This window comes from Heterostelium album (genome assembly GCF_000004825.1).
Source record: "Heterostelium album PN500 unplaced genomic scaffold PPL_scaffold11, whole genome shotgun sequence".
In the NCBI taxonomy this organism is placed as follows: Eukaryota; Evosea; class Eumycetozoa; order Acytosteliales; family Acytosteliaceae; genus Heterostelium; species Heterostelium album.
The window spans coordinates 674845-699051 of record NW_008805073.1 but is presented as its reverse complement, the minus strand read 5'-3'; the positions used below and the strand labels follow the sequence as shown (position 1 = coordinate 699051).

Here is a 24207-nt window from a genome sequence, read left to right as displayed (position 1 = left end):
AAGGAGTATTTTGAAATATTTAAGTTTTATTTTATGAAAATGTTTGCAATAGTGGGAATTAATTTAATAACGGTATCCCTCTGGTTTGAATGGACCAGCAACTGGAACATCGAGGTAAGCAGATTGCTTGTCGGTCAAGACGGTGAGGTTGGCACCCAAGATACCGAGATGGAGACGAGCTACCTCCTCATCCAAGATCTTTGGAAGCAAGTGAACTCCGATTGGATACTTGGAGGTCTCAGTCCAGAGAGCAATTTGGGCCAAGGTTTGGTTGGAGAAAGAGTTGGACATGACGAAAGATGGATGACCGGTGGCACAACCCAAGTTGACGAGACGACCTTCAGCGAGCAAGATGATGTGACGTCCGTTCTTCATGGTGTAACGGTCGACTTGTGGCTTGACAGTGTCCTTGGTGGCGTTGGCGTTCAACCAGGCAACATCGATTTCAATATCGAAATGACCAATGTTACAGACGATGGCGTCTTCCTTCATGGCTTCGAAATGACGATCGACGATGATATCACGGCAACCGGTGGTGGTGACGAAAATGTTACCTTGTGGGGCGGCTTCCTCCATGGTGACAATTTGGAATCCGTCCATGCAAGCTTGGAGGGCATTGATTGGATCGATTTCAGTGATCAAGACACGAGCACCCATCTTTGAGAGAGATTGGACACATCCTTTTCCGACATCTCCATAACCTGCAACCTTTTTATATGTAAATAGTTATTATATTCATTAGTATATATGTATACAAGTATATAAGTTTATATATTTATAAGTTAAAGAGTATAATTTATAAATATATTATTAATGATCATCATATGATACTTACGACAGCAACTTTACCGGCAATCATAACATCGGTGGCACGCTTGATACCGTCGATTAAGGACTCACGGCAACCGTACAAGTTGTCAAACTTGGACTTGGTGACAGAGTCGTTGACGTTGATAGCTGGGAGCTTCAACTTTCCTTCCTTGTGCATACGGTGGAGGTTGTGGACACCAGTGGTGGTCTCTTCAGAGACACCCTTGATACCAGCCAACAAGTGTGGGTACTTGTCGTGGATGATGTTGGTGAGATCACCACCATCGTCGAGGATCATATTGAGTGGTTGACCGTCTGGGAAGATCAAGGTTTGCTCGATACACCAGTTGTATTCCTCTTCAGTCTCACCCTTCCAGGCGTAAACTGGGACACCGGTAGCAGCGATAGCGGCGGCGGCGTGATCTTGGGTGGAGAAAATGTTGCATGATGACCATTGGACTTGAGCACCGAGAGCAGTCAAAGTCTCAATAAGAACGGCAGTTTGGATGGTCATGTGGAGACAACCGGCAATACGGGCACCCTTCAAAATTTGGTTTGGACCGTACTTCTTACGGAGAGCCATGAGACCTGGCATCTCATTCTCGGCAATGTCGAGTTCCTTACGACCCCACTCAGCAAGAGAGATATCCTTAACTTTGTATGGAAGCTTCTTATCAGCAGACATTTTCTATATGTGTTGATAGTTTAATAATTAATAAATTATTTGATTGAATGAAAAAAAAAAATATATAGTTTTATATTTAAATAAATAAAACGAGTTTAAAAAAAAAAATCTTTTATCTTTTTTTAAATTTGTATATTATTTTGACAATATAGATGTAAATGTTGTTAAGTAAAAATAAAAAAAGAATTCAATTTGAATAACATCATTTTTTAACATTATTACTACCACTATTGAGATATATGATTTGTAAGGTGTGACACACAAAAAATGTAGCAAAAAAAAAAAAAAACAAAAAAAACTAACCTTTTTTGAAAAAGTAATATTATTATTATTATTATTATCGACTCTTACTATTAAATTATTAATATCTTTCGATTGGTTAAAAATTTGGGTTGTTTATAAAAATTATGACTATTATGACATTATGAGTGTTTTATTGAAATGACGAATCATTTGTCAAATTAACCAAGTGAAGATTTAATTTTGAGTATCAATCTTTTGCTACTATTATTCTTGACTTTAATATAAATTGTATGTTCTTAGATACTCCAATTAACTATATCTGTGTCAAAATTTGAATTATGCGCACAAAACGACAAAGTGATAATGATGAAATTTTTTTATACAACAAAAAGTCGTCCAGTTATAAACTTCTGTGTGTGAAAAGTTGTTTCCAAAGCTTGTTTTAAAAGCAAAGCTATAATATAATTTGATTACTTTACCTTTATATATAATATAGACTTAGAGGGAAAAAAAACAGTGCTGTCAGCTGTGATTTGAGTTCATATTTATGAGTTCGAAAAAACAAAAAAAAAACAAAAAAAAAAAAAAAAACTTACAAAAAAAATAATTAAATTTAAAATAAATTTGAAAAAAGTATTTTTTTGGGGTGTGTGTATTCAAATTCGATTAAATACCTAAAATGAAAAAAGTTACAAAAAAGAAAAAAATCGAGCGAAATTTATTTTTTATTATCAATAATCTTAACTATTCTCAGATGGAAATTGGGAAAAAAAGAAAAACAAAAGTGCAGAACAAGTGGGTCGAATATTTTTAAAAGTAATCGTGAGTAAAGAAAGAAATCTGATTGATTCAATAGTTTAGTTTCTTTGTGAGTCATCAAAATGTTTATACTTAAATTAATTTGCATTTACACTTGGTTGATTGCGATACATCAATCTAAATACGGAACACCGCTGTCAAATTATTTGCAGATTCGTTTGATGAACATCATTCCAAAAATCTGATTCATTATTGAAATTTCAATAATAATATAAATTATTATTAATATATCATCTTGATGAATCATTAGATTTAGCTACAACAATCTAGAACATATATAAATATTTGTTCCAAACAATCCAACCAAACTCTTTATCACATTTAATAATTTTATTATTTTTTTCTTGATCGAAATAATTAATAATAATGGTGAGGATTTTATATTGTACTGATACTACAATATTAATGGAATGATTATTATTACCATGACTCACTTTCAAGTTCGACTTTATATCCATCAGATTAGTTACAACCTTTTACTTTTAATATTTTATTAATATACAATGGTTCGATTAAAGATATATATATATATATATATTATTTATATATTATTTATAAGATTCATAATTCATAAGACAATCAAACCATTGAAAATTTCAATGAACAATGTTTTTTAAGGTCATTTAATTCTTCCGTTATCAAAAAACAAACTATCTCAAAAAATAAAGATAAATTTTTTCTGTTTTTCAATTTTTCAAAATTTAATTAAAATTTCTTTATTTATTAATTTTTTTTAATTTTTTTTGTTAATTATCATTATTTTTTTGATTGTTTATTATTATTATTATTTATTTGTACCGATAATATAGATATATTTATTATTTAGTTATTATTTTATTACTTTATTATATTCATTATAAACTTTTAGATCTTTTTTTACATAAAAATGGAAAGTAAGTTATTTGAAAGTTTAAAAATATGATTAAGTTTTGTTTTTTGCTTTGTAGATTTTTAACATTGAATCTCTCCTATCTATCTATCTATCTATCAATAAATAATAAATAGATCAATTATTTCAATTAAAGTTCACATCTAAGCAATTAGAAAGACAGTCAAAGAAATCAGAACAGAATGAGAAAGCACAAAAACTAAAGTTAAAGAAAGCCATCGAACAGGGAAATATGGACGGTGCAAGAATATATGCACAGAACGCTATTCGTGAGAAGAATCAATCACTGAATTACTTGAGATTGGCATCGAGAATCGATGCCGTTGCATCACGTGTAGAGACTGCCATCAGAATGAAATCGGTCACCGGTTCCATGGCAAACATTGTAAAGTCAATGGAGAAATCGATGCGTTCGATGGACCTTGAAAAGATAACACATGTAATGGATCAATTCGAGAGACAGTTTGAGGATCTCGATGTCCAATCGGTATACGTAGAGAACGCAATGAACCAAACCACCACACTTTCAACACCTGCCGACCAAGTCGATCTACTGATTTCACAGGTTGCCGACGAACACGGTCTCAACGTCGGTATGCAAATGGGTGCCGTTCCATCTGAAAAAGTACAACAAGTTGAAACCGATGAACTTACTGAAAGACTTAACAGGTTAGTATAGAATAATAATAATAATAATAACAAAAAGTCAAAAAAGTTTATTAACAATTTATTATTCATTTTTATAGATTAAAACAAAAGAACTAAGAATATTAAATAATAATAATAATATCATATTAAAATTGATTTAAACCTTCCAATTGTTATCATTTTTTTTTTGTTTCTTTTGGCATTCAATAAATTTGTGTATTTGTAAATTCTAATTAAAAAAAAAAAAAAACAACTATTATTTGTTTGTTTATTTAAATACTTTTTATTTTATTTTTATTATATATACATTATTATTATTATTATTATTAATTTTATTATTAAAAAAAAGTGTCGTCTTTATGTTTCTAATTCAATTCGAATTTGATGACTGATTTCAATTTACTTCTTCTTCTTAGACCGTGTTGTTTGACAACTGATGGAGTTTGTGGATTCGTTTGTGAGGATGATGTTGATTCAAACTGTGAGGTCAATTTGCTGACTTTGCTAAATTTAGATTTGAGAGGTGTAATTGCTGGTGTTTTGGCTGGGGTTTTAAAGCTTGAAAGTGTGGAGGAGGTCGATGTAGCTGAAGATGTGAGACTTTTCAGTGATTTCTGTCGTTGTAGTGAAGCGGTTGGTTTTTGTGGTGATTCCTCTTCGTCTGACATTGATAGGAGATTCATCTGTGATTTTGGTGCCAACTTGCGTTTGGCCATTGCAACCTTGTTGGTGGTGTTGCTGTTGTTATTGGAACTACCTGTCAAGTCACTCGAAGAGCTATTGGAACTATTAGTTTTGCTGGTGGTAGTACTGCTGCTGCTGCTGGTCGATGGCATGGCGGTCAGCTCAGATGGGCTGGAATGTGTGTAGACCAACTGTTTATGCATCTTCTTGGCGGCTGGTGAGGTGGGTGGCGACGATGCTGCCAACTGAGGAGATGACAATGATTTGATTGGAGATAAAGGATGAAGATGTGAAGGACTACCAAATGTTGCAGCAACAGAATTAACGTTGGCACCATTATTATTGGTATTGTTATTATTGTTATTATTTGAAATGACAGTTGATGTTGATGATGTAGTTGTAGCAGCCGCAGTTGAGGCAGCAGATTGTTTGGTGATTTTACCAATTGTTGCAGCGGTACCCTTCTTATTTGCAGTGGCAGTGCTTGTGACGGTGGTGGAAGTTGTAGTTGCCTTTTTGAATGTTGGTAAAACCTTGGAGAGTGCACCAATCTTTTTCTTTTCCTTCTCGACTGGTTCCTTTTCTTTGGAAGCAGCCTTTGAACTGGATTTGGCATTCTTTTTATCTTCTTTCTTCTCTTTGGCTTTGGCTTCCTTCTCCTTCTCTAATTTCTCTTTCTCCAATCTTTCTTTTTCTGCCTTCTCTGCCTTTTCGATTTCAAGTCTCTCCTTTTCTAATTTTTCTCTCTCTTTTTCACGCTCTTTTTCACGCTCTTTTTCACGCTCTTTTTCACGCTCCTTTTCTCTCTCGCGTTCCTTCTCTCTTTCCTTTTGTAATTCCTTGTCGGATTTAACCTTTTCCTTTGGCTCCTTGGAGAATGAAGAGGTGAGATTGGAAATATCTTTGGTGCTCGATGTCAGAATATCTTTGGTCTTGGTCAAGAATTTCTTTGTGGAGGAGGTCGAATTGGTACGCTTCGGTGCGGACTTGTCGTTCTCACTGATGTCAATGTCTTGCCACTCGTCCATCTGCATCTGAGACATCTCCATGTCAATGTCATCTTCGTCGATTGCCTGCATCAACAAACTGCCGTCAACCGAGTGGTCGGCAGTACGATCCGGTGTCCACTGTGAAACAGTTGACATCTGGCAAGATGTTGGTGTACCTGGTCCTCCATTGTTATTGTTGTTTACGTTGGAACGGGCTGGACTTGGCATGACGGACGACGACGACTTGCTGGCGGACGAGGGTGTTGGTGGAATCACTTCAGAGTCAGTGAATCTCACAGAGAAACCTTGGCCACTGACCGACTTTTCAATGTCACCCTTAAACAGTGTCTTATGGTCGAGACTCTCATTGAGCAATGCAACTTTGGTACCGTAGATACGAGTACGCAGTGGAGTGCTGGAGATATTAAAGTTCTTGAATGGACTCTTGGCGTGCTTCTCCTTGAGTTGGTCATTGAACGATTGGTTGAGGAGTGACGAATTCTCCTCGGCTTTTTGACGCCATTTTGTCAGCTCTTCAATGAGTGCTTGTTTCTCTCTGCGCTCTTGGTTCAGTTGAATCTGGAGAGTGGTATTCTCCAGTGAAATCTTTTCCTTATACTCTTGAAGTTCAAACTCGATGAATGCTTTCTTCTCTTGGATCTCCATGTCGTGTTGGATCTGAAGAAGCGATCCCTTCTCTTGGAAAGACTTGAGTTCGCCAATCATGTTGTTCTTCTCCTCTTCGAGCTCACGCTTCATCGATTTCAGTGAGAGAATTTGGTTGAAATTCTCTTCGTTGACTTTTTTGCGTTGCTCAACTTCAATGATGGCGGCATCCAACTTGCGAGAGAGCTCTTGCTTCTCATTGGTGAGTGAGTTGATCATGAGTTGCCACTCTTTGTTCTTCTCTTCGTAGTTGATATTGTCTTGGATGCCTCTGAGACGATTGAACAATGACAGCTTGCTATTGAGACGTGATTCCATCAACTTTGCTTCGTTAGCAAGTCGTTCCTTGAACTGCTGTTCCATCTCCATGAGATGAGTCGATGCTTCTTGTCCGACTTGCTCACGAATGGTTGCTTCAATCTCGGCCATCTTCAACTCGGAATGATTTAGTTTATGTTGGAACCATTGAATTTGATCTAGCAATTGATTCTTCTCCATCGAGATATAATCAATCTTTGGTTGCAATTGATTGATATCCGGTGACATATGAGCACGTTTCAATCTTTGCGTATTCAACTGTTGGAGTTGTTGTTGTTGTTGTTGTTGCTGAAGTAAAGTTGAAGACGCCGACTCGAGTTTATCATCGTCCTCAGCAGTTGGCTTTCTCTTTTTCAAAGTAATAGCGGCTGCACTGCTTTTCAATGCTTTGCCAGTGTCAATCTTTGATTGAGTAGTAATCTCCTTGGCAATGGCAGAGAATTTCAAGACATTGAGAGTCTCTTCGGAATCCCTGGTGGTTGGACTGACATTGACAATCATCGAAGTCTTTCCATTTCCAACGAAATACTCTTGGCAGATTCTGGTGAGTTTAGACTCACGCCAGGGTGGAACAACTGCCTGTTGGTTGGCGGAACGACTCTTGTTCTGACGCAGTGCTTCCATGCAACGACCGAGTACCAACAGCGACGAGTTGATATTGGTTGCCTCCTTGAAACGTTCACCGCCAGCATCGGTACGCTTCGAACGCTCACTTCCAGCCAAATCAACAATACACAACTTGGAGGATCGGATTTGATTCTCAGAGGGTAGTTGGGAGCCACAGTCTGGATAGGTAACCAACTTGACGGTGAGCACAGCATGACTACGACTGCTACCCTTGTTGAGTTTGGTGCCACCGACACGTCTGGCGGCCAGACCTTGCTCAAGCACCTCGTGCACCTCTTCGATGGTACCGACGAGGACCTCTGTCAAGTTCTTAATGGTGACACTCTCGCCAGTGTTGGTTGCCTCTACTTTGAGGTGTGATTTCTGTTTTGGAGGGGTGTCGTCGAGCAAGTCGTAGACGTTGTCTTTGTAGATCTCATAGTACGACAGCCAAACCACGTACCTGTGGCTACGTGATATCTGGAGTTGTTGCTCGACGTTGAGCGACGGTGAATCTGGGGCATCGACAAACATCGAATCAGTCTCACCGTCATCATCAACACTTCCAACACTATCATTATACTCATTGCCTTCGTTTTGTTTCAACAGACGCCTTGGAATCGATTTGAAAAGTAGATCCAAAGAACGTGGAATTATACCTGGATCCCTGTGTGATCCACTGATTGTATGGGTCTTACCGGCATTGGTAACACCATACGCCAACAACAATATATTATGTCCATTTACAAATGATTGTATTAATGGAAATGATACAGTTCTAGAAAAAAAATATATATATAAAAAAGTAAAAGAAAATTGAAAGTATATCATTGTTAGTTTTCAATGTGAAAATAAAAACAAGTTTGTTGGATGGATAATTACCTGAAAAGTTGTTGTTGTGTAGTGGAGACGTTGAAAACCTGTGAGAATGAGAATTTACCCTCGGATTCGTTGGCAACTCTATCCTTATTGAGTGTGGTTGAGCTACTGCTGGTGGTATTGCTGCCACTTCCAGACTTGATGTTGGCAGAGGTCAGTGTCAAGTTGTGGAAACAATTCGATTCTTTGGCCTTGACTTCGTCGGTTGACAGTGGTCTGATACGAAGATAGACCTTCATTGGCTCGACAGAGTCATCGTTGAGCTTAACGCGTGCACTCATCATATTGGTGGCAGTAGTATTGAGAATTGCAGTGGTATTCAGTGTAGTGTTATTGATAGTCGATACACGTGGCGATGTAATCGGTGATCTATTCAAATGATTGATGTTTCCATTTCCAGCAGTGATGGTGGTAATCTTCTTTTTCACAGAGTATGGTGTTGAAATGGTTGATATTCTATTTATATTATTTGTAAGTGGACTATAATAATCAAATCAATAATAATTATAAATATAAGGTAGGTTAATAAAAAAATATTATTTATTAAAAATATTTCAGTTGTTTATTATACCTTCTTGAAGTCAAAGCAGGTGACATTAAAATATCATTTTTTTTAGCAGAAGATGTTGTTGCCATCATTTTGTATGTGAATATAGTAATATTTGATTAGATATATATATAGATAGAAAAAAATAAATAGATTAGATAAAAGAAAAGAGGAGGAAGTAAGTTAACTGTTTTACTTTTAACTTCTTCAATTAAATGTTATTATGATTGTTTTTTTTTTGTTTGTTTTCAATGATAAATAAAATACATTATTATATAAATAAACAATAATAAGTTTTTATATCCTCTTTCCTTTTGTATGTATGTTTAATATTAATAATTAGATATGATTTGATATTAGTCAGTTTAATAAAATACTAACTACTATGTAAAACTAAACTATGTTTATTATTTTGATTATTGTTATTATTGATTGTTGCAACAAAAACAGTTAAAACAATCACAATTGAGATCCATTTTATTTTAAAATAATGACTTCTAACGGTTGATAATTTAAATTTTTTAAAAAATGGCGCACTACTAAAAAAAAAAAAAATTATAAAAGGGTGGTTTGGTTCTTTCATTGATCCAATTCAATGATATCTATTAAACATTAATATTAATATTAATCAGTAATTTATATGCAAAGACACAATAAAGACAGGAATAAAAAAAAGAAGCATTATAACAATAAATAAAATAATGTTCTTTTTTATCAAAAATTATAATATTTTTTCTTAGCTTTCGTGGTGGTTGACCTTTTTTAAGCATTTTATTCAATTGTTGTTAGTTCTATCTAACATATCGTGATTATCAATCTTTTGTGCATTGCAATTTGTATGGTTAATTAACTTTTTTTTTTAAAGATTGACATTCCTTCACTAAAATTTAAACAAATAATTATGTTGTTTATAAAAAGTACCGAATGACACAATAAAAAGTATAGTTCTTGCTCGACCTAAATGTAAATAGAACAACACGAAAAATAAATAAATATCAATTTAAATTAAACAAAGAAGATTAAAAAAAAACAATTTTTATTGTACTGCCAATGCTGATTCATTAATTTTGAAAATTCAAAAAACAATGTTTTTATTTTTTTTATTATTCATATTAATTTTGTTTTACTCAGATTTTCGATAAATTATATATTAAGATAAAGTATATAGATATATAAAATTCATACATTTAATACTAAAGTAATATAAGATATAAGATATAAATATAAAAGTAGTAAATATAAGAAAACAGAATCAAAGCAAAAGAATGTCATTACTTAGAGATTTGGTTGAACCTGAATGCGCTGAACCTAATGCTTTAGGAGGTTTTGTACAACAATTTACATCAAAAAATACAGGATTATATCATGTATGTTGTGGAGATTAATTGAATATCTCTAAATGTTATTATTGTTGTTTATTAACATGTTAATATTTATGTATATATTTGATTATTAATAATAGGATCAATGGGAAAGAGATGGTAGAGAAAGATTCTATCAACAACATGGTGAGGAATTCGATGAGAGTCAGTTCGATGAGTATTTCAATGCAGGTGGTGATCATTTGCATCATGACGATCTCGATGCCATGCTCAATAGAAATATGATGAGAGACCACCCACAACACATGATGTATCACGGTGACGAAGAGTTGTTTATGCATGGTATTGGTGAACACCAAAGCTCAATACCAAAAGAGAAACACAGTGAACTACAACATTTCTTTAAAGATTTCATTTCATCTTCACAGTCACATGTATGTTATATATCTATCTATCATATTAATAACAATATATTTTATATACTTACTATCGTTACAAATAGCATTTATTACCATCAATTAATCTTGGTGATTTAGGTTTATCAAAGCTTGAGAAAAATATAATTAAAAGTAGAAGTGAAGTATTATTTAGACAATTGAATGAAGGTATGTTAACTATTCAATATATATATATATATAATTGTGACAAACAAATGTTTAGATAACTAATATTCGATTACTTTACTTTTGTAAACAATAGTTAAGGATCCAGGATATGAAAGTGACCAGCTACATAGATTAATTGATGCTCTTCATATTGAAGAAGATAATTTCGATGATTTGGAAGAACATTGGGGATCCACTGTGAACAATGGTATGTTTAATCCACCACAACAGTTTGGAGAGGAACATCAATACAAACAAGAGTATCCAGACTATGACGAAGTGGAACAAGATTACGATGAAGCCTATGAGAATGCTATTGAGGAAGATGTTTACGACGATGAATGGGATAAGATCACTGGTGAAGATGATCCATTTGAAGATGCTTGGATCAATGGCGAGGATCGTTCGGTTGACGCGGCATGGGACGAAACAGCAAGGAAATCACTCACAGAGATTACGGAATCGATCACCAGAATCAACGATCCCAAACTGAAACGATCAAACTTTATGAAGTTGATGAATCAACTACACAGTGGAGATGCACAAATCGTTGGAAACACATTGGTACACAACAATGAACAGCAGCAACATACTTCGGAACCGCACCTGGAAGACATTGGTGATTCATGGGTGAATGACTACTCGGGATTCACAGACACAGTGTCTGACGAGCGTCTTAGAATGTATCAATTCACCATCAACGAATCGCGACCAGAGGACACTTTCGAGGCTGGAATGGATCTGTTCAATCAGGGATTGATCACCGATGCCATTATCACGTTGGAGAGCGAAGTCATGAGAAATCCAGAGAACTCGGAAGCCTGGATGTATCTGGGAATCGCTCATGCCGAGAACGATAAGGATCAACAGGCAATCTCTTGTCTGCTGAAGGCAATCGACCTCGATCCAACCAACCTGAAAGCGAGAATGGCACTCTCGGTGAGCTACACCAACGACTACCAGAAGGAGCGCGCACTCGAAACTCTCGAGGAGTGGCTCGTCGGCAATCCCGCCTACAGTCACATCAATTTCTCTGCGATCGGCAAAGAGGAAGAGGAGTTGTCCACCTTCCAAGACACTTGGAAGCGTCATCGTCACACGTCAGAGTGGTTCTTGGAGGCGGCACGTCAGCGTCCAAACGAACCGGATCCCGAGGTGCAAACCGCACTCGGTCTTCTCTACAACATGTCATACGAGTACGAGAAGGCAGTCGACTGTTTCAAGGCGGCACTTCAAAACAACTCTACCGACTACCAGCTGTGGAACAAACTCGGTGCCACCCTGGCCAACAGCAATCGTAGTCAAGAAGCACTCGGCGCCTATTTCCAAGCGCTCGAACAGAAACCAAGTTATGTGCGTGCCAGATCCAATCTTGGAATCAGTTATCTCGCATTGAACATGTATGGAGAGGCCGCACAAACGTTTTTGGGTGCTCTGGCGATACATCCAGAGGCAGTACACATTTGGGATAATCTAAAGATGGTATTCAGGTTGATGTCAAGAGATGATCTCGTAACAAAAGCAGAGAGAAGAGATGTCAATGATTTTGTAAATGATTTCAAATTCATGTAATAAATTGAATGTTAATTTAATATATATCTGTAAACCTATATGTTTTTTTGTTTTTTTAATATAAAGTTTTTCCTTATTTTAATAATTTTTAGTTTTTTAAAAGTTTTAAAACATCTTTTAATAATATTTTAAAGATAACTATAGTTTGTAATATTTGGTATAGATTTAAACATTAATAAGATATTATAAATATATATAAAGATAGAGAGAAGATGTCATTTAATCCTTCAACAATGTCTGCATCATGGTCACCGAATGTGTTACCTTTAAATCCACCAAATACCAAGTTCAGATGCGATTACGTAGATCTGAAAGATTACCTTGTTTATTCTAGAAAAGCAAATGGTTGGTATTACATATGATGTAATAGCTATTGATTTGGTTATTGATTATTAATTAATTTCGTTTATATAGATTACTTTTTGTATGAAATTAATAAGATAAAGAGTTTTAATGAATGTCAAGATGTATGGGATCGTTTGAATACAGTATCGAATTTAAGACTACAGCTGATAGATAATTGTATAGGTACGACAGAGAATGAAATAAGTCAATTAACACCACAGAATAAAGATGAACTTCGTCAACTTCGACACAAATTGAATCTACTTACAATGGAAAAAGATGTAGAAACTGTATTACAATCAAGTGCAAAGAAGACATTTCATAAAATTTGTAAATAATAATAAAACGATATATATATATAAATACATATAAATTAGCTTAGAAAGTTAAATATACAAATTGTTTTTATTTATTTTGTTTGTTTGTTTGTTGTTGATTTTGTTTCTGTTTAAATAGATTATCTATATCGAAAATGAATTTATCTTCATCTAAAAGACGATGTTTGAATATCAATTTCTTATCGACCATACACACAGGAACATCGTTTTTATAAAGGTCGTAATACTCTTTGTTTTGTGGTTGGTCAATGTCTATCTCCTCGACTTTGATCAAAGAACTATCAAAGTTCTTTTTTTCTTGTTTCAAGTTATACACTACCTAGATTATTGATATGAAATGTAATGTGTGGTAATGTTTTTGTAGATCACAATTATTAATAATTGTATCTAACTATCTAACTAACTAACAGTTTGGTGATAATTACTTCATCAACAAGTGGATACAATATCTCTTTAGCATCGATACACAATGAACATGTTGGTCTTGAAAAGAATCTAATTGTCAATATTGGTGATATTATCTTTGTTAACATTGCACTATAGTTTATTGTTTAAGATCTTATTGAAACTGATCATGAACAAAAAAAAAAAACAAATTCATTTAAAATTCCATGAAAAAACATGGTAGTATTTGATTTGAAATTGAAATAGTATAAGTGATTAATAGTAATAGAACCACTATACTTTCGCTGTCCCATCAATTGTATACTGTTTTCATTTCTATTCCAAATTTTTTCATCAATAATATTATTATTTCCCCGATGAAGACTTAGATGAATCTAATTGGTTTCCACTTGTTTAGAATACTTCCTAAACAAACTAATTCATCTTGAAAAATATAACAAACCTCACAATCAATCCACTTTTTCAACTTATAGTTTTTATTTTTATCTTTATTTATTTGTTTGTTTTGATTAAAATTATTAATTTGATTAAGCTGATAACTAATAATGGATAATGTTGACCAATTGTACAAAAAAAAAAATTTTTGAAGATAGATTTTAAATAATTCTTAGAAATTGTTGTAAAAAATAAAATTTATTTATCAGATTTTGAAACATGTTGTTCAAAAAACACACACAAAAACAATTAATTTAAGAGACAGTAGAAGCAGAAGAGAGTGAAATGCATACACAGTCAACACAACAACAACAGGTGCAGATCACTCCACAACAAAAGCTAGATAGACTCGGTCAAATATTAGGTCATCTACAACGTTTGAAGTCTGATTCATCTGACTCATATACCTATTTCGATAAAGCGATCAACATAGCTAAAAACTTGGATTGTGTATCTCTAAAACCATTGCTTTACAATATTATAACTGTATGTAATTATTTGTTTTACTATTTATTTCATTGTCATATCTACTACTACTAATGCACAACAATTATCGTTTAAAATCTCTAGAAATATATCATTGAATCGACGAATGAAACATCATTTCTAGCATGGAAACTATCGATTCAATATCTAAAGTGTTTGGATTCACTAGAGGAATATCTAAAGTTTAGGAATCTGCTGTTGGATAATGCCGCTGCCTCGATAGAGTCGTTTGGCGGTCGTGTTTCGCGATTGATAGAGAGTGGATGTAGTTCGAATGATCTGACGCTGGTGTTGATGACTCAAGATGTATATATAGATCTACTGAGTGGTCTGCTCGTTGGATTCAGCCAGTTCTGTCCCGTTAACTCTGGACACGTCAAACCGCTGCTGAGCAGCTCTATCTACCTACTGAAGCACATGAACACCTACAGAGATTTGGCAACGAGCATGCTCACCAATCAGCTCTACAACACCACCAACGACAATCTAGATTCACCATCGAAAATCATGGAGAAACTCTTCAAGAAGATAGAACAAATCATAGCGACACTCCGCTCAATCTTTGAAAACAAAGATTATTTCAATGAGAATACAACATCTATTGATGATTTAACTTATTGTAAGTAATATACTATACTATACTATACAATACTACTTGAAGTATAGAAAACAAACAAACAAACAACTAACATACTACAACTACATGTATTTATATATAGATTGTTCAGAGTTATTCAAGTTATTTGAAATTGGTATTGAAACAAACAAACCATTGTTGATGAATCTTTACAAGACTGCAGAGACCTACTTGAATAACCATAGGATAATCATCGAGCATATCGAATATCGATCACTCTTTGAAAAGATATCGACCTATGCACAACATAATCTAAATGAATTTATATTATTGGTATTATCAAAGGTATGAAGTGATGATGATGATGATGAGATAATGATGATATTGTTGATTTTTTGATAGATTCATAACTAACTAACTAACTAATATTGTTAATGTGTATCTTAGGAACAAAGTAATCAACAAGATAAATTGAAATTCCTCAAACTTGCAGCGTTCAATCTTAAATGTCAAACTACATTCTATAAGATATTTTCAATTAATTTTCTATCTCTTGGTGTCTATGTACAGTTTTTAGTTAAAACCCTTCAGTATGTATCAACAAACATAACTAATTGAATTATTAAACATAGATGAATTATACTTACTCATAGATCTTCATTTGTATTCAGTCACTTACCACCGCTATCTCAGTTGAAACCAGACGATGTTGAGAATGTAAAGAAGCTAATGCCAAACTATGAAGAAGCTTTTCAGTTGCTGATGCAAAGTCATGGTGAATCTGTGATAAATCATATGTTTCCATGGATTGATAAACTCTATCAGGATCAACCCATTTCTGTAGCATCAAAGAATCAAATCATTTCATTATCAAATTCAACAACAACAACAACGACAACAACGTCATCATCATCATCGTCACCACTTTTATTTGGTAAACTAAAGTTATTATTGATGTTGTTCAACGGTGGATTGAAATACTCTAATAACCTATCACTATCGACCAATATGAATCTGCTGTTGGTTAGCTTTGATATACTGTCGTTCTGTATGCCTGAGATAAAGAACAGTCACTACAAACATGACATTCTGGTGGCACAACTCAACTTTATTGCAACACATCCAGAGCTTCTCACAACACAACTCTTCATTCACCTCTCAAACTTCATCATACAGTCGAATCACCCGGTCGTAAAGAAATCGGTGGCACTTCTCTGGCGAAACATTATCATACACTTCAGCAACTACACATCCATGATCGATTGGACATGTCAATACATAATAGAGCAACTCAAGTCATTAGCAACTAAATATCTTGAGAATATCGAAGATATATTAGATTGCTATAATATTATACTATCAATATATCTATCAAATACTTCTTATCAAGTTTGTATTAACTCTAACTATATAACTAAAACTTAACTAACCTTTATTATTGATATTAAATCTACTCAGGATATGTTGTATAATAAATTGGTGAATGAATATCTAGAAAAGAATAACTATTTGATTCGACCTATTCTACCGATGCTCTTCTTTGAATCATTTGAGAAATCCAACGATGTATCTCTTTCAACGACGGTCAAGAGTCTGGTCGAAGATAAACTGATACCTCAGTTACTAAAACTAATTTCACAGAATCTCGAATCACAATCTTTTGATTGTCTGGTAACTATTATTATACTATACTCCATTATCTAACTATTAAATGAATCATTCTAACATTAAATATTATATTATATATATAGGAAAACATACTGTTACTTTTAGATTCAATTCATTTTAAATATCCTTTACATGTAAAGACACAAATCATCACAGAGTACATGAATCAACTTAACTCATTATCACTCACCAAACCAAACAACAAACCGAATACTATCGAATCATTGTTACTTTCGAAACTAAGCTCATTGGCAACATCTATTCTACCATCACAACTACCTAATGTATGTATATACAAAACACTGTTAATTTCGAATAGCCTAACCTTAATAATCAATATACTAATATCGAAATTATATATAGTTAATATTCTCAATATCAAATATGGGTGATATTATCTTTAATGCAATAGAACTTAACTACCTATTGTTGTCACTGTTAAAAGCAGGTCTATACGAGCAACTTGATAAGCACTCTATAGAACCTACAGTGTCGTCACTACAAAGAATATTCTCTAAACAAGCACCTCTCGTTAACAATTCATTATTTTATCATTTACTACAATGTAAGTTGTTGTTCTTCTTCTTCTTCTTCTTCTTCTTTTAGATTGAAATAAAGACTTTGATATATTGTTTATTATTAACACATCAATAATCTTTATCTATTAATAGTACATTAGACGCATATTCAAAACATTTCATGATGAGATCACTACCATCACCTGTACCGTCGGAACTAAGGCTGACCGACAGAAAGATATTCCCAATTCCAACGATACCATTACCGGACGACGATCTTAACAACCTCCACCAAGAATGTCTAAATCGATATATCAATAGTTTCGAGAAAGATCTTAGTAAATTTATAATAACACCTGATAATTACAACGGAAATCAAAATCAAAAACAACAACAAATGAATAATAACAACAACAACAACAACCAAAAGAATTTCTATTACAATAATAATAAGAATAATGGAAATGTAAAATCACAAATGGATTTGATGTCACCGAAATCATCATTTATCAACCAGCAGCGTATTTGCGCAGACAGTATTGAATGTATGAAAAAAGATGCGCAACAATTCTTTGATGCTATCGATAGTAACAGTATAGATAGAGTATCAAGGAGTCGACTACGAAAAGATTTGGATGAACTAATTTCCATCATAGGCAGACAGAATCAACAATAAAATACTATTAAAAAGTACTGCAAAAAAAAACAATACATCAATTTAATCAAAAAAAAAAAAATGATGCAAAAAATATTGCATTTGTGACCAACATCTTACTTTCGCTAAAAGGAATTTTTATTTTTGTTTTTTTTTGAGATTTTTTTTTTTTGATTTAATTTGGCAAAAGTTTTGCCCAAAAAACCAGATCCGAACTTTGCAAGAAAAAAACAAAAAATAAAAATAAAAATCAATCATAAAAAATTAAATTAAATAAATTCAAAAAAATACGTTTGTAAAATATGTTTGCAATTAACCGGTTGTTTGATTCGTTGGGGAATAAATTTAATTAATTTTGAAATTTTATATTGCACCCGCCTCTTTATAAACACTTAAATTTGAACTTTTTCTATTTGTTTTTTTTTATCACTTATTTGTTTTCATTTTTTTTATCTTTTGTTGCTGTACTACTGCTGTGTTATATCTACATCACTACTACTACTCTGAAAAAAAAACACAAAATAAAAACAACACAATCAATCCCAACGACTTAAAAATTCAAAGTAAATTAGTTTTATTTTTCTTTCATAATTCAATCATTCTTTCTTTCATCTTATTATTATTTATAACATATATTTATATATATTTAAATTAGTCTTTTAGATCTTCAAAAGAAAAGCCTAATATTTTTTTTATAAATTCAATATTTACAAACATTACATTAAATATAAATACCATTACATTTTATAATATTACTTTTATATATTATTAGCAGTGTGCATATCAGTATCACTAAATTATAAATATTATTTTTACGCAACGTGTCATCTATAATTTATTAGAAATATTTATTTTATCATCGAAATATTTCATTAAAGTTGAGAAAGAACCAAAATAATATTATTATTTGATAAACTAGACTAGTTTGTTATAACAAAGAAAATATAATTAATATTAATATTAATTGTGAGAGAAGACTTCTGAGCGATATATAGGTCAACCACTAAAAATCAGCACACAACCACTTTCATCATCATACCAATCCAACTACAACTCACAGCATTGTCATTCGCTTTTTTTTTGTTAAAAAAAACAATTTTGCAAAATTAAAAAAATCGCCCCAATCCAAAAAAAGTACTCCAAGGAATTTTTTTGATTTTGTAAAATTATTTTTGTTATTTTTTTTCCATCACTCGTTCAGCTACAACATCCCACAAAAACATCACTCACTCTTTTATTAACATCATTCGCAATTTTAAAATTTTAAACACCGCTTCAATCAAATTATATATCTCTAACTTTTTTTTTTGATATTTAAATTATTATCTATATCTCTATCATATAAATAACTATTTATTTTCGAAAAAAAAAAAAACAATCTCAAAAGATCTATAATTTAAAATTTCATTGCTAAAGCTAATCAGTCAAAACAAAAAAAAAAAAAACCAACTCGAATACACGATCGAAAATAAAAAAAGAAACGCTAAATCAAGTTACCTTTTTTTTATTTCTTATTTTTTTTTTTTTTTTTGATTCGAATTTAAAATTTTATAAATCGAGTGTGTGAATCAGTTGTCCAGTGTAATTGTTGCGAGTCGATCATCATTCGTTCATCAATGAATAAACAATTCAAACTCATTCACTCTGTCTTCAAAGAAGTAAAGTCTTCTCATATCCACCAACACAACATCGCCGTCCTCAATTCTCTCAAGCTCTCCAACTATCACAAGCTACAGCAATGCAGACAGAAATGCTCTAGTAACACTGCCAGTACCATTAGAAATAGTAACACTACATACACAGCTAGCAACAACAGCTACAGCAACAACAGCAATATTTTCAATAATACATATAGACATCAACACCAACATTTCAAGGGTCACAGATTTTTCTCTTCATCTTTTTCATCGAGATACCATCAACAACACCAACAACAACAACACCAACAACAACAGAATAACAACTATTATTATAGAACCAACCAAAATAAATACGAGAGACAACAGAATAATAGCAATAGTACTAACGACAAAACCAAATTGAAAACACTTGGAGTTTTATTATCACCAACATTTTTACTTTCCTCCAATTCGACCAATTTACCAACCGTCGCACCAGACGTTGAGCCATCCACCACCGCTACCGAAACCACTACATCCTCATCAAACAACATCCTAAAGGGACTTTTCAACAATAATAATACCTCTGCCAGTTCAGAGTCTTTAAATAGCACCTCTGATTCAATGGGAGACCAAGCAACACTCAACACAACCGAGGACGATCAGCAAGAGTCGTTGGCCGTCGCCATCGAAGATGTGCGCCAGGTTGACATCCAGAGCGAAGAGACTGCTGCCGACGTTCTCGACCAGTTCCACGAGACAGCTGTTGACGACGCCAGCTCTGAGAATGCAAAGCAAATACTGATGGCCGCAGCCATCCAACACCCAACCTCGAATCACTCCAGCGAATCCGCTGCCGAACTCACAAACAACAACGCTGACGACGATGAAAACAAAATCAACAACGCTGATTTACATTTCCACTCTGGCATCTGCGTCATTCCACATCCAAACAAGAGACACAAGGGTGGTGAAGACGCTCACTTTATTAGCAACGACAGACGTGTCCTCGGTGTTGCCGACGGTGTCGGTGGCTGGGGTGACGTCGGTATCGACCCAAGTCTCTACTCCAACACCCTGATGGAGGGTTCCAAGCTTGCCACCAACGACAACGAGAGTCGTCACCCAGTGGACATCATGGAGAAGGGTTACAACTACTCGCAAGACATCAAGGGTAGCAGCACCTGCTGCATCGTCGTGCTCAACGAAAACTCACAGTTGCTCTCGGCAAACCTCGGTGACAGTGGCTTCCTGGTGATTCGTCGCAACGAAGTCCACTTTAGAACCCGTGAACAACAACACGCTTTCAACATGCCGTTCCAATTGGGTACTCAATCGATCGACCGTCCAATCCACTCGATCACCTCGGCATTCGAAGTGGAGGAGGGTGACATCATCGTGCTCGGTACCGACGGTGTCTTTGACAACCTTTTCGACGACGAAATCTGTCGTATCACCTGTAAACATCGTAGCGAACCACAAATGATCGCTAGAATGATCGCCAAACGCGCATATGAAGTCGGAAACTCAACAACCATTTTCACACCGTTCGCCAAAAACGCTGGTCTCAACGGATATATTTACAGTGGAGGAAAATTGGATGACATCACCGTCATCGTTGGTGTCGTCGCCAAAGGCCCAATTCAACCTCTAAAGTCTGATGTTCTTTTACTCGATGAAGATTTTATGGGCGATGATGAATCCCTTTAAAAAAAAGTCTTTATGTTTTAATATAATAAAAAAAAAAAAATATAAAAAAAATATATTTATATATAAAAAAAAACTAGAAAACTAAAAAACTATTAGTTATTTGTTTTTAACTAATGAATTAACACTACATCTATGTTTTTTTTTTGAGGTATTGTTGTTTTTATTTGCAATTTTAATTTAATTATACAATTTCTTTCCAAACACCATTGGAATCTTTTTCGAAACAAGTATCAACTGGGTATTGTAAGAGATGAAGGAATGTATCGTCTTGGTTCAAGACGGCGGCAATCGTTGTCGTTTGATAGTTTGATTTGTTTTCCATGTATTCATCGCTTTCGTCGCCCTGGAAGATTCGCCAGCCACTGTCGTTGGCGATAGCCTTGCTTGGATCCTCTCTAAAGATGTAGCCAACACCGTTTTTCTGGTCGAGCGCCATACGAGATATAAGACAGAACTGCGATGTCAGTATTCTCTGTTCGTCCGAGAGATAGCTTATCTGATTGGTTTGGCCGTAGATCATCAGGATCTGATTGGCACGAAACACCACTGGGTCGCCTGACATGATGGATTTCAACGAGAATGGTTGATTGTCGAGTGTTCCCTCAAAGTGTTGATGTTGGTCATCGACCGACGTTATCTTTACCCACATTCTCTCGGCATGATATTGAGTTTCCTGTGGTGTGACTGGCGCTGCTGTTGCGGCTGCTGGTGATGTCGAGCCACCTACATTATCGATTCCATTCTTTATGCTTGGCGATGTGTTATTGCTAACGCTGCCACTGGTGGAGGTGGTTCCGCTGGTTGGCGATGGCAAAGGCGATCCTCCTTTTCTCGTATCTACTTGAATAACCGATTGATTATCGAATTCATCATCTTCATATTCTCTAAAGATGAGTTTCACTAGATTGCCTACTTTCAGTGAATGAATCTGTTGTTGTGATGGCACTGTAAATGTATATTTATAGAGTATACTTCTTTCAACTTAATATTATATTAGTTGTTGTTTGTTTTTGCATTTACTAATAATAACAATATACTTACTGACATCTTCTATTTCATACATGCTGTTAATTAAATTAAAATGAAATTTTACAAATAACTGATTCGTTTTTTTAATGTTGCTTATTTATAAATAAATAAAAAATTATCTAGAAAATCTTAAAAAATCTGATTTTTTAAAAATTTTACCATTTTTTTTTTTTTGAAATTTGGATGGTTTTTATGAATACTTGGAAAGTTTGGATTTATCTTTTTTACATCCAACCTCTCATATCTGATAACAAATTTATAGACTGGAACTTATTTTTTTTAATTATTTATTTTATATGTTTAAAGTTTGGCGACTAAATAATAATAATATTGTTATCTATTATGATATTACTTAGTACAGGTGTAAAGATATGTTAAGATAAATTGATAGTTATTGAATACAAGTTATTTGGAATTTAATAATAATGTTTATTTTTATTGAATGGATTTAATTTATAATACGGTTATGATAAACTAATACAGAACTTCAATTATGAGGTCGGTCAAATATCCACCAATCAACAGATGACAAGCCCGGTTGCAAAGAAATAGATACCGAAACAACTACAACAACCACAACCACAACAACTAATGATACAAATCCAACCATCGCGAACGAACTATCAAATAAGAAAATGGTAGATCCAACTGATCAGTCATCAGATACAACAACAACAACCACAACCACAACAACTAGTTCAACAGCTCCTACAGATCCAACAACTAGGGCAGGTGACCTCAGCATGAGTGACCTTGAGAGTAACAACAATAACGATTCAATCCAATCAACTTCCACTCTATTCCCAGATATAACTCCTATCAACACGCATCCAGATCCACTTCCATCCGATCTGATCCGATCTGTTCCAATCAACTTTGGCCGCTTCGAAGATACCGATCTCCTCTGCCATTACCCCAGGTCAACCGGATAGTAAACAGTTGTTGTGGTTGTGGTTGTTGTGGTATCGGTTATGGGTTCAGTTGGTTGCTGCATTTTTATTATATTATTAATAGGTGGTAATTAAGTATTTAAGTTTCTGAAATTATTATAGTATATTTATTAATTTTATTTGTTATCTTTGTTGCTTGATAAATTGAATGAATCTTCTACGTCTCGTTAAACTCAAAGTATTGATTGTACTAGAATATTGAGAAGCTTGACAACTGAGTAATTAATAGCTTAATTTAGAAAAACAGATTTAATTTAATTATTATCTGGAAAACATAATGCAGATTATTATGTTTTCCAGCTCTGTTACAAACAAGAATTAATTAAAGAGAAATTATTTGATTAAAAATCTAATCGTTATGACAAAAATATATTAAATTCGTAAACATATATATCAATGTTCAAAAACAATTTGTTGAAGGAAAGGAATTTAAATGAATTTAAAAAATTTATTATCTTATACTTGTAAAAATATGTTAATCGCTAAACATTATGATAGGGGTATAAATAAAAATGAAATAGTTTTCCTCGATAGTATGCGTGGGGAAATGTTATTGAATTATACAGTGATGTATCGAGGTGACAGTGATAAAGATAAAGAATTGGAAGTTGATTATTCTTCTATTGAAAATGAAAAGCATGTTGTTGATATATTACAAAAAATGATTCTGACTAAGTTTATATCATTCTATGATTTTACCTTCAATTTAAATTCATTTTAAATTATTAAAATCTATGAGTAGCCAGTTTAATATTTGAATTTAATTTTTTGGTTCTCAGTGCTTTGGTTAGGATTGCTACAGGTCAAACTGAAGAAAATATTAAAAATACTAAAAAAAAAAAAAATAAAAATTTTATTTTTCTTTATTACTCCTTCATTTCTTCATTTTCAATTAACCGAATTAATCGTAAAATTAGCATCCTCATATTAACCACACATTAATTTTTCAAATTTTAATTTTTACATATAAAAAAAAAAAGGTGCTCACCAAATTTTTACAATGATCAATCAGTTGTAGTAACAGAGGCAGTGGTAGTAGCAGCAGTGATCGTAAGTAGTGGTAGCAACCGCATTGGTAATGCTTGGATCATTCATTAGGTTTGGCGCAGATGAGACCACCAGCCATCTGGAATCAGTAACTCATCTTTCAATTGTGCCAGCTTTGCAATTGGAATATCATCTCTTGCGTT

The 24207-nt window shown here is 33.6% G+C and overlaps 9 protein-coding genes across 9 annotated transcripts; 5 read left to right on the top strand and 4 right to left on the bottom strand.

The window, feature by feature from the left end:
- Positions 1-63: 63 nt before the first annotated feature.
- sahA (adenosylhomocysteinase) lies at positions 64-1495 on the bottom strand (the record flags this gene model as incomplete). Its single annotated transcript, XM_020580448.1, has 2 exons — positions 64-708; positions 836-1495. 2 exons carry the CDS (start codon positions 1493-1495, stop codon positions 64-66), a joined length of 1305 nt encoding a protein of 434 aa, XP_020429035.1.
- Positions 1496-3443: 1948 nt separating this feature from the next.
- On the top strand, positions 3444-4211 carry vps46 (SNF7 family protein; the record flags this gene model as incomplete). The annotated part of the gene is made up of 3 exons (XM_020580447.1): positions 3444-3450; positions 3563-4115; positions 4193-4211. The coding sequence occupies 3 exons, from the start codon at positions 3444-3446 to the stop codon at positions 4209-4211; spliced, it is 579 nt and encodes a 192-aa protein (XP_020429034.1).
- An 86-nt stretch (positions 4212-4297) lies between these two features.
- kif12 (kinesin family member 12) lies at positions 4298-8872 on the bottom strand (the record flags this gene model as incomplete). The annotated part of the gene is made up of 4 exons (XM_020580446.1): positions 4298-4323; positions 4498-8135; positions 8240-8716; positions 8808-8872. 4 exons carry the CDS (start codon positions 8870-8872, stop codon positions 4298-4300), a joined length of 4206 nt encoding a protein of 1401 aa, XP_020429033.1.
- Positions 8873-10048: 1176 nt separating this feature from the next.
- On the top strand, positions 10049-12965 carry pex5 (tetratricopeptide repeat protein; the record flags this gene model as incomplete). Its single annotated transcript, XM_020580445.1, has 6 exons — positions 10049-10150; positions 10246-10539; positions 10608-10710; positions 10805-12278; positions 12488-12627; positions 12697-12965. 6 exons carry the CDS (start codon positions 10049-10051, stop codon positions 12963-12965), a joined length of 2382 nt encoding a protein of 793 aa, XP_020429032.1.
- A 67-nt stretch (positions 12966-13032) lies between these two features.
- PPL_09651 (uncharacterized protein) lies at positions 13033-13498 on the bottom strand (the record flags this gene model as incomplete). Its single annotated transcript, XM_020580444.1, has 2 exons — positions 13033-13254; positions 13391-13498. The coding sequence occupies 2 exons, from the start codon at positions 13496-13498 to the stop codon at positions 13033-13035; spliced, it is 330 nt and encodes a 109-aa protein (XP_020429031.1).
- An 88-nt stretch (positions 13499-13586) lies between these two features.
- PPL_09650 (protein phosphatase 2C-related protein) lies at positions 13587-21038 on the top strand (the record flags this gene model as incomplete). Its single annotated transcript, XM_020580443.1, has 13 exons — positions 13587-13592; positions 14067-14291; positions 14445-14597; positions 14706-14910; positions 15011-15213; positions 15316-15458; positions 15522-15812; positions 16110-16257; positions 16327-16539; positions 16620-16820; positions 16900-17101; positions 17216-17658; positions 19440-21038. 13 exons carry the CDS (start codon positions 13587-13589, stop codon positions 21036-21038), a joined length of 4032 nt encoding a protein of 1343 aa, XP_020429030.1.
- Positions 21039-21219: 181 nt separating this feature from the next.
- On the bottom strand, positions 21220-22101 carry PPL_09649 (uncharacterized protein; the record flags this gene model as incomplete). Its single annotated transcript, XM_020580442.1, has 2 exons — positions 21220-22019; positions 22080-22101. 2 exons carry the CDS (start codon positions 22099-22101, stop codon positions 21220-21222), a joined length of 822 nt encoding a protein of 273 aa, XP_020429029.1.
- A 601-nt stretch (positions 22102-22702) lies between these two features.
- Positions 22703-23092, top strand: PPL_09648 (uncharacterized protein; the record flags this gene model as incomplete). The annotated part of the gene is made up of 2 exons (XM_020580441.1): positions 22703-22826; positions 23082-23092. 2 exons carry the CDS (start codon positions 22703-22705, stop codon positions 23090-23092), a joined length of 135 nt encoding a protein of 44 aa, XP_020429028.1.
- A 397-nt stretch (positions 23093-23489) lies between these two features.
- Positions 23490-24115, top strand: PPL_09647 (uncharacterized protein; the record flags this gene model as incomplete). The annotated part of the gene is made up of 2 exons (XM_020580440.1): positions 23490-23653; positions 23998-24115. 2 exons carry the CDS (start codon positions 23490-23492, stop codon positions 24113-24115), a joined length of 282 nt encoding a protein of 93 aa, XP_020429027.1.
- Between the last annotated feature and the right edge of the window lie 92 nt (positions 24116-24207).